The sequence below is a fragment of the Musa acuminata genome, chromosome BXJ1-10 (genome assembly GCF_036884655.1).
Source record: "Musa acuminata AAA Group cultivar baxijiao chromosome BXJ1-10, Cavendish_Baxijiao_AAA, whole genome shotgun sequence".
Classification (NCBI taxonomy): Eukaryota; Viridiplantae; Streptophyta; class Magnoliopsida; order Zingiberales; family Musaceae; genus Musa; species Musa acuminata.
The window spans coordinates 5,947,720-5,958,511 of record NC_088336.1 but is presented as its reverse complement, the minus strand read 5'-3'; the positions used below and the strand labels follow the sequence as shown (position 1 = coordinate 5,958,511).

At 40.6% G+C, this 10,792-nt stretch overlaps 1 protein-coding gene across 1 annotated transcript; it reads left to right on the top strand.

The window, feature by feature from the left end:
- Positions 1-2,229: 2,229 nt before the first annotated feature.
- LOC135584328 (exocyst complex component EXO70A1-like) lies at positions 2,230-4,679 on the top strand. The gene has a single exon (XM_065085716.1). It carries the CDS (start codon positions 2,329-2,331, stop codon positions 4,237-4,239), a length of 1,911 nt encoding a protein of 636 aa, XP_064941788.1. The 5' UTR covers positions 2,230-2,328; the 3' UTR covers positions 4,240-4,679.
- Positions 4,680-10,792: the final 6,113 nt, after the last annotated feature.

Here is a 10,792-nt window from a genome sequence, read left to right as displayed (position 1 = left end):
TAGAAACAATAAGTGTCAATTGATAGCCTAAGCACCACTTAGATGATTGCTAATCCATTTACTAAAGTTTTATACTATAAAGTATTTAAAGAAAATATTCTTAGAATGAGACTTTTAAGCAAGTCATAAAAGATATAGTGTTGATATTTTTTTAATTAAAATTATTTGTTTCTATTATTCTGTTTATATTTATGTTTGTACATATTATAGTTGAGTGTGATAATAAGATTATCTTAACAAGATAAATTATAAGAGTCATTATGGATTATATTAGGAAAGATTAATAATATTATAGTATAAAGTATGGAGTATGACAATGATGACATATAACTATTATGACTTACATTACTAGTTAGACTATAGCATTATTGTACCTATTGGATTTATTGATTTGTTTTAAAATTCATGACAACATATAAAATATTTTTTTAAATTTTTAGAATCTAATTAGATAAAGTTATTTTAAATAAAATTTTATTTTATTTATTTTGATTAATTTTTTTTTTATCTTATTGGGTCAAGTGGAAGAATATTAGATCATATGACTATATCTAATTATGTAAGATATATTATAGATCTGATTAGATTTCTATGATATTTATTAACCAATAGAAAGAAAATTTTTATTGTAAGATTTTTTATGATATAACCTTGATAGGAGGGACTTTTCTAATTACCATTCTAAATCCTTTATTCTTATCTATAAAGGACAGAACCTATTGGGTACAATATAATCAGTTATTAAGATTACAAATCTATTCTCAATCTTCTTTAGGTCTAATCAATTACTCATATTAGTCCTACGAAGAATAGGAAGAGATAAGAAAATAAATCTAGTTTTCTTTATAAATCAGATATCATTATCGTTATGACTTTTAGATCCGATCATGATGTTTTTATAGATCATATAAAGAGTTTCTGAATGATATCAAAAGATATACATCCTAAATCTAATTTATCGTTATTTGATTTTAATTTTTGATATTAAATTTTTTTTTATAATAATAATACAATATCAGGTTTTATGCTTATATCACAAACTTTTAATTATTAAAGAATTATTTTTATGTTCAAACACTAATCATTCGGATAAAAAAAATAGCATATCAATATATTAAGATTCATCCTCCAAAATATTATTAAAATAATACTTACAAAAGATATATACATATATATTGAAACATAAAAGTAAAATTAAAAATAACTGGTTGAATTAGTCATACCATACCTCCAACCAGAGATGGAGATGGTTCACAAACACACTCATTTAAGACAAAGTACCACAAAACAAGTAGTTGTGAAGAGCGCACACACACTCATTCAACTCCTGTCATCTCATCTCCTTCTTCAGCAACTATTATGGACATTGGGTGGACGCTGCTGTCTTCTTTATTCTTAGTTTTCAACAAAAGTATATGATCCAAGGCCTGCCTCCAAAAGGATTTATCTCTTAATGGTAATTGAAATCCTTAAAATCAAAGAATATTATGTACCACATGTTTGCATTATGTAAGGTTTATATATATATATATAATTAATTAATTTGCCTCTACTATGCCTATACGATTTGGGCTCCGTTCATACAGTACCATAGTTCACTTAAATAGTAATTTTCTCCTAATCAGAATAACATGCAGGAATCCTCATCCTCGGCCAGGAGGAGCCACCTGGCGACAAATGAGCGGCGCGCTGTAACCCAACGCCAGATGCGCCAGCTAATCGCCACCCAGGCAAGTCGCCGTTTTCCTAACCCCCAAACCACCGAAACAGCCACCAACCCGCGTTTCCCAAACCCCCGGTCCCACTCGCTCACCGTCAGTCCTCCCTCCTCTTCGCGGGTGCGATTCTCGTGTCACGACTCACCACTGCAGTGTCCCGTGACCACGGTCCGAAGTGAGAGCCCGAGCCCCGATGGCTATATTCCCATCGGACGGCCAGAAATCGAGATTCTGCCTCTTATCACCGTCCTCTCCTCCGTTGGCCGCACGCTCTCCGACACGGTTTCACCGCACGAGCCCGATGTCCGCGGTGCTGGGGCGTGCATACCGACACCCCACGCTGCACCAGCCTCACACCGGATCATCATCACCACGTGGCGCCATCCTGGCCCTCCGATCAGCGGCGCACGAGTTGGGACTCCCTGGTCCCGTGTGCCGTCGCCCCACCGGAATATTCTATACCAGCGCAAGAAGTCAAAGTCGCTCTCTTCGAAACGATTAAGGCACGCGAAAGAGACCATAGCAGCAGCAGCTGAAGCCGCCTTCCGCGACCACGAAACACACAACTCGCCCTATCGGAGCGGAGACCGTGGAACCCTATCGCTTCCCCATGGACGGATCTGGAGGAGGAGCGGCGGCGGAGGGGGACCTGGAGGCGGCGGAGAAGCTGATCATGCGGTGGGACTCGACCGCGTCTTCCGCCGCGGACGAGCGGATGATTTTCGACGGCGCGGACCGTTCCGACGCCGAGAGGTACCTCCGCGCCGTCGATGAGCTCCGACGCTCCATCAAGGACCCGGTCATCGTCGGAAGCCCCCGGAGATCGTCCTCCTCCTCGTCGCACTCCTCCTCGGAGAACGCGATCCAAATCGCCATGGCGCGGCTGGAGGACGAGTTCCGCAACCTGCTGCTGACCCGGGCCAACGAGGTCGAGGTCGACGCGCTCGTCGATCTGAGCTCGCTCTCGTTGAATAGCTCGGCTTCCATGGACGGGTACGGCGATCTGTCTGACGCCGAGGGCGGCGGCGGCGGAGACGGTGGTGGAGAGGGAGAGGCCTTTTCGTCAGATTCGGTGGGGGCGAGCAGCAGCATACGGCGGAGCAGCATACGGTCGACGAGGAGCATCCGGGAGATCGATCTGCTGCCGGCTGACGCGGTCGATGACCTCCGGAGCATCGCGGAGCGGATGATCGCCGCCGGGTACGGCCGGGAGTGCGTCCAGGTGTACGCCGGCGCCCGGAAGGCGGCGGTGGACGTGTGCTTCCGGAATCTCGGCGTGGAGAAGCTCAGCATCGGTGAGGTCCAGCGTCTCGAGTGGGACGCCCTTGAGGCCAAGATACGGCGCTGGATTCGCGCCGCCCGGGTCTGTGTCCGGATCATCTTCGCCAGCGAACGCCGCCTCTGCGAGCACATCTTTGAGGGCCTTGGCATCGCCGATGACGCCCCTTTCATTGAGACTGTCAAGGGCGCGTCCATCCAGCTCTTTGGATTCGCCGAGGCCATCAGCATCGGTCGCCGGTCACCGGAGAAGCTCTTCAAGATCCTCGACCTCCACGACACCATCTCTGACCTCCTCCCGGACATCGCCGTCGTGTTCCTATCCAAGTCTGCCGAGTCCATCTACACCCAGGCCACTGAGATCCTCTCCCGGCTCGCGGAGGCCGTCCGTGGCATCCTCTCCGAGTTTGAGAACGCAGTATTTCGAGATCCACCCAAGACACCGGTGCCTGGCGGCACAATCCATCCCCTTACTCGCTACGTGATGAACTACATCAGCCTCATCTCAGATTACAAGCCGACGCTCATCGAGCTCATAGTTACAAGGCCATCTGCGAGCTCCCGGTTCTCTGGTGATGATCTCGCAGCTGCTGGTGCTGCGGTGCCAGAGCTTGATTTCCCGGTGTCCGAGAACCAGACTCCCCTCGCCGCCCACCTGATCTGGATCATAGTTGTTCTTGAGCACAATCTCGAGAACAAGGCGAACCTTTACAAGGATAATGCCCTCTCCCACCTATTCTTAATGAACAACGTCCACTATATCGTCCACAAGGTGAAGGACTCACCTGAGCTCCGGGAAATGATTGGTGATGACTACTTAAGAAAGCTCACCGGGAAATTCCGGCTGTCTGCGACGAGCTACCAGAGGGCCACGTGGATGAGAATCCTTCACTGCTTGAGAGATGAGGGGATTCATGTTAGTGGAAGCTTCTCATCAGGCGTCTCTAAGTCCACTTTGCGGGAGAGGTTCAAAGCTTTCAATGCTGCTTTCGATGAGGCTCATAAAACCCAAGCGACTTGGTATGTGCCAGACACCCAGCTGAGAGAGGAGTTGAGGATTTCAATCTCGGAGAAGTTGTTGCCAGCATACCGGTCTTTTCTTGGCCGGTTCCGGCTACATATAGAGAATGGGAGACACCCCGAGATGTACATTAAGTACTCGGTTGAGGACCTTGAGATTTCTCTGTCTGATTTTTTCGAAGGGTGTGCTCCTTCTCTACACAACAGAAGAAGGTCTCATTAAAATCACATGATGCTTTCAGGACAGGAGACTGATGATTGTGTAAGCTGATATTCTTTAAATTCTTAAAAGAGGGAAGCAATAAGGAGACAAGTTTTAGCAGCACTGATCTTTGGATTATTCAAGAACTTAGTGTTATTGATGGAGAGTTCAGAGACCCCACATAATATCTGTATCTGATATGAAGATCTTGTTGGAGGACTCAAATAACCCATGGTTATAGTTTCCCTCTGTAAGCAAATTTGTTTCTTTTTTTTTCACGGGTATCTGTTAAGCATGTTCATAAAGTGTCTACTATTAGTGTCCTTTGGAGAACTATTATCATAACTTTTTTGGGCCTATGATTTTTTTCTTCTCATTTTTGCTGGTTGTGGGTGCTTATTTTGATGTGTCATATGATGTCATTTTTTAGGTAATATAAATTGTATTACAATTCCATTTCACAGAGATTGCCAGCTATTTGTTCTCCCTCTTTTGATTTTAAATCCCTCTTAAGATATTATTGCAAATGAATGAAAACAATAATTGTCAACTGGAGAATACTAGCTGGGCAGCATGCACTCTTACTCTTTTGGAATTCAATCACACTCCAATGACATTGAGAACATGTTGTAGTTTGACATGTGTGATCTTGATGTTGAATATATATGTATATATATGTATATATATATATATATATATATATATATATATATATATGTATATGTATGTATATATATGTATATATATATATATGTATATGTATGTATATGTATGTATATATATCTATATGTATATGTATGTATATGTATGTATATATATCTATATGTATATGTATGTATATGTATATATATGTATATATATATGTATATATATTCAAAGGGTAAGTGGCGAAGGGTGGATTCGAACCTAGGATCTTATGATATATTGTCAAAGTCTTTATCAGTTAGGCTGGCCGACACCTTATTAAGTGTGTCAGTTGAGATTTTGAACCCTCAACCTTTGGTAAGAGGGCCTGGCACAAACATTTTTATATTTTGGGCTGTGGCATGCCAGCTCTTTTGGTCTGAAGAGAACATATCAGTTTGCTGCAACCATACCCTGATTAACATGCAGGTGAGAATATCTTATCCATATTTGTAGGCTCATGCTTATCTCACTTGGGCATAGTTCATAGCATGCCATTGATTTTCTAGCATCAGCTAATAAAATATGGATTGGTTTCTAAACATGATTTGTTAGGTTGCTCTTTCTTTGCTAAATTGTCAGTGAACTCCATCCTTGTTCATCTAAGACATCCACCTGGATACATTGTACAGTCTGCTAAATTGTCAGTGAACTCAATCCTTGTTCATCTGAGAAAGACATCCACCTGGATACATTGTACAGTCTCATAGGTCCACATAACATGCTACACAAGTTTCTGCCTAGGGTAAAAGAAAAAAAAAGATGCATTGACCAGGGGTTCTATAATTGCTCGTACAAAACACCTCATAATTGTAGAAATCTGCTTGCACCAATGAAGTATGAATGGTCTGCTTTTATTTTTCATAGGTGAAATTGTTTCTTGCCTTCTCCATACAACCTTAGTGAGATACTTTAGGAAATCAGGGAAATAAAAAAGCCTAATTAAATTTAACATAGGAAACTGATTGCTGATTGGTAAAACTTTGGCATCATAAAATTCTCTTATGAAGTGTGGAAAGATTCTAGGATTAAAGAACTTTTACTTATTGCCATAAAATTAACAATGAATTCTTAATGTTGTATGTATTATTGACCTTATTTAAGTAAAATTTCTCCAAAGTTTATATGTTACTCTATTGCACATCATACTTTTTATGATATATTTAGGAAGCAATAATGGCTGTTAGGACTTGCATTCCATCAGACAGCTTGGTTTCAATGGCTACCATACCAGTGGATTAATGCAGCATTTCAGAGGGAATTACAAGCTAATGCTTCTTATTATCTAAAAACATATTTGTCTGGTGAGGATTGTCAGACCTGAACACCACCAGTGGTCCAAACTTGACATAAGCTTGTGACGAGCAGAAAATCTCCAACTACTTGAGTCAACTACATGGATTTTTTCTTTCATGTGATCTGGTCAAACACCTAAATCTTAATATTGTTTTGGAATATGGGTTATGACTAATGGATCATTTGCAAATCTATGTAATAGTAAGTATTTCAAGGCAAATTTACTGTTCATATTCTTTAGTGGTCGGCCTTCTTGGAAAGAGAATGGAGGCAGGGAAATGACAAGGGTCAAATAATATAATGAAGAAAAGTTGTCTCCCATTTACTTTGTGTGCACCCACGTATTTGTTGTTGTAATATAATTATGTCTTGTTTATTGGTGTTCTTGAATGATCAGATTATTTGACCCTTTAATTTGGTTTATATGGATTATTTGTTTGCTCATAAGTAATGATATGCATAATTTTGCTATAAGTAATGTTATGCATACTTTCATTCTTTGCAATCTTAAACCTTCTATCAAAAGATTTCTTCACTTGTTGATCTACCTTTTGTATATGTATGTAGGGTAAAATGCAGGGAAATTCTTTGAACTTTGACTTTTTTTTTTTTGCAGAGGGCCACCTCTATGACCCTACTGGTCTTGAAACTTTCAATAAATGTCCTATTTGCTGCAACTGTCTACTCCCATCATTAAATGCTGATATGGCATCATGTTGCTACTGTGGTTGACATCAAAGGATAAAAAGTCATTATTAGAAGAGTAATGAATGGTCATAGTTCATGGATTAGTTGGTGATGATGTGGCAGCCATGTGCTTCCCACACAATCCATATGTGGTAGTTGATGCCTTGATGGCCCCACCGAAGGTTGAAATATCAATTTTGTGGGCCAGAAGTGCTTATGTGATGATGCATCGGAGCCACACCACTACCAGATCAGTGCCAGCTTATCAATGAATCCCAGTGACACTTTGTTGAGTGGATGACATATAAGTGAGACACATGATGGTGAATTGGTGTAGTAGCCCATGTGGCTTCTCATGTGGCATATGGTGTCAGTGGCCCTACAAAAGATAGAAAATAATATTTTCCCTACCAAGTAGTCTCCACTTGGGTGACAGAGGTGCCATGTCTCTATCACATAGATTACATGTGTCCCTAAGTTGGTCCTGATGTTTAGCACATGTGGCACTCTAAATGGAGCATACATGGCTCTTGGTGGCCCAGCAAGCGTTGAAAATGCAAGTTTTTGTATCAAGTGGCATCCACTAGAATGACACATAGGTGTGTCTTAGCTATTGTAGCAGTATTTGCCCCATGTCAACACAATATACCGGGGATCTTCAACAACCAACAAGGCAACAATTGCACACATCAGTCTGACTATCAACTGTTACTGGGTCAAATAATTGCAATAAACGGAACACCTATTGCAAGATTTAGTGCCTACAGGATTAAGTTCAAGTAAAAAGGTCTCTTTGTAAGAAGTTCACAGTTAAAGGGTTGTCCAGTATACTCTATTTATAGGTGTATGTATATATCTACATATAGAGGAGTTAAAGTTACTCCTCCAGACCATTGAAAAGACTGAAAATCCCTCTGGAAAGAAGGTGAATCAAACGTAATAGTGTTTTGATCTTTTTTAGAATATTTATTGATAATGATGTATATGCATATGTATATATAGTGATTCAAAGAGTAAAAGAAACTTGAGAAGAAAGGGTGGGCACATAGCATAAAACTTCTTTCACTTATCACCCTGACCTCATCTTTAAGGACATGGATGTATTTGGAAAAAGAATTGAATGAAAAATGCAGAAAAAATGCAGGGTTTTATACCTTGATTGCAGAATCTTTTCCTCAGATTGATTATTAGGCTGAAGGGCTTGTAGAAAACTAGAGTTACTACCAGTACCATGGTACCAGCAAGCTGTTAATTTGCAGGCAATGAATGCTGGGCCAAGACAACAATTTATTTACTCTTTGCATCTTCTACAATCATGTGCAGCCCATTAGTGAAATGGCAATATGATTGTTGAAGATAATTTAGTTAGTCTGCTAACAAGGAGCTTAAGCTAGAGGGAACATATCTTAAATTTTGTTCATCACAATGTATCATAATAGAGAAGAAACCTAGTTAAGTGCAAGGACTAATATCAGTTAAAACTGTAAAGTTTGTTGTTGCATTTATGCCACATTCACTAAGCCAAACTCTAACTTTATGTTCTTGTTTTGTTAGGATTGGAGTCATCATCTGAATCCTTTTTTTTCATTGGCTTGGATTTTATCATTAAAATACCTAATGTCTCTTACACATTATTTATGTTTGAATGAGCTGAATCTGTATGCAATTTATGATTTCACATTTCACTAAGCCAAACTCTAACTTTATGTTCTTTGTTTTGTTAAGGATTGGAGTCATCATCTGAATCCTTTTTGCCCACTGGCTTGGATGTTATCATTAAAATAGCTAATGTCTCTTACACATTATTTATGTTTAATGAGCTGAATCGGTTCATAATTTATGATTTCAGCTTCAGCAAAATTCTACACAGCCCTCTTTACCTTTATTTGTACCATTTTAAGACCAAGATTCCTTGCATTTATGAATCTTTCTGATTAATTTGCATCTTAAATTCATCTCGGTTGGAAATGAGATTGGGCTGTCATTTTTTCAACTGTAGATAAATCTCATGGTCTTTTTTGGTTCAAAATAGATGCTGCTTTTCATTTAGTAATTCTGATAAGTCTTTTTTAATCAGGATGCCCCATGTAGTAAAGTAGAGGATGCCCCAAGCTTTATTCTTGCGTCAACAGAGATCAGCTATTGTCTTTGTACACGAAATCACCAGTAAAGGTCTTGCCAATGCTGTAAATGTATCTCTAGCATTAATTTCCCTTTATATTTTAACTGAGAGAGTAACTTTCTACATTTTTTGTGTTTTGTTATTTATCAGAAACACGATGTTAGGCATTGAAAAGCTATTGTTGGATTGATGTGGCCATTGGCTTCATTAACTTCTGTACATTCTGTAGTGTTCTCTTATGGTTGTTCCTTTACTACATATTAGGATAGATAAACATAAATCAGGTTTTCTTTGTCTTTCGGTTTTCCTTTCTCTTTCCCCTGTATCATGTTCACATGATGCACTGTCCAGATTTTACACGGCCTACACAATAATTCCTATCAGTATGACACTGCTTTCATCTTTTTCTGAATTATCTACTAATTTATCTGCAGTTCTTGATCTTGAGTGTTTAATGACATCCATTTATAGGAGTCCATAATAAGCAAACAAGAAGGCATTTCTACTGATGCAATTTGTTTCTAGTAACAGCCAAAGAAGATTAATTTATAGCTTCAAAATTTCATAACCAAGTTTGATATATCCTTGGTAATACAGACTGGTCTATTATGAAATATGTGACTACAATTTTAATCAAGGTTCTAAATTTCATATGGAACCGCCCATATCGGGCGGTATGTATCGGTCTGTCAGCAAATCGGTACCCGGACCACCTGCTACCGGGCGGAATGCTTGATATAGCCCTGTATCGGGCAGCAACGTTATTGCCTGAAACAGGTCGGTAACGATCGATTTCGACTGTGACCGCCCGCTACCGAGTGGTATCAGCTTAGCTGCGGCGAGGGAAGAAGAAGCATCGAGGGAGAAGGAAGAAGAAAGAGAGAGTGTTCGAAGAAGAGGGAGAATCAGGAGAGCCTCGATGCGTCTCGATCCGACGTCGCCCTCCCTCGACGATCCCGATCTAGGAGGTAATGGCCAAGCGGTGGCTAGAGCAGCGGAAGAGGTGGTCTCCTTCATTGCCTCGTCTGCGATTTTACGGCTTCTTCGTCGCGTTGTCACGGACTTAGCTGGTTTTGCCTAAGTCGTGCGGCACCCTTGCATGTCCGTCCGCAAAGGTTAGCCTCCCCGAAACCTCCCATGGTCCCTTAGGACCTACAAAAGAGAAAACGGGTTAGAGAAAGCGCCTCACTCGGGATCCACAAGCAAACATTTCCGAAAACACTTCATAACCAATGCAAATTACAAACACTTTACAAGCTCTGAATGGTTGCACAACAAAGGGTCAAAATGGTCCATTACAGACCGAATTCTCTCACAAGTGTCCACATGACACAACCTTTATTTACAAGCCTAAAACGACCACCAAACCTAACTAAAATAGGGCTGTTATGCCTTCGACCGTCCCTCTACATACTGTGTAAAGCATGAACAAACCAAGAGACACGGACATACATAAGCATTACATCAAACATCCTGTTTAGAATTTTGTCCGTTACATTCTCCCCCACTTATTCAATCGACGTCCTCGTCGAAGCCTTTGTCGACACTGCAACTCCTCGCCTTTGCTAAGTCTTCAATCTTTTGCTCCAGCTGCAATGCGCCTCTTGGCTCCTAGCTGCTCTCTGCTGCTGTTGTTGAGTAGTCGAACTTTTGATCCGCCACGTTGCTTCAACTCGCCAATGACTCTGACTCTAGTGTGGGGTTGGCTGAGTTGTGTTGGTCCCTGTTGGTTCCTACGGATCATTTAGATAAAGGAAAAAACCATCCTTACTATGTGCCAGTCTC

Coding starts and splice junctions, on each gene's coding strand:
- LOC135584328 (XM_065085716.1), top strand. CDS start 2,329: ATGGACGGATCTGGAGGAGGAGCGGCGGCGGAGGGGGACCTGGAGGCG.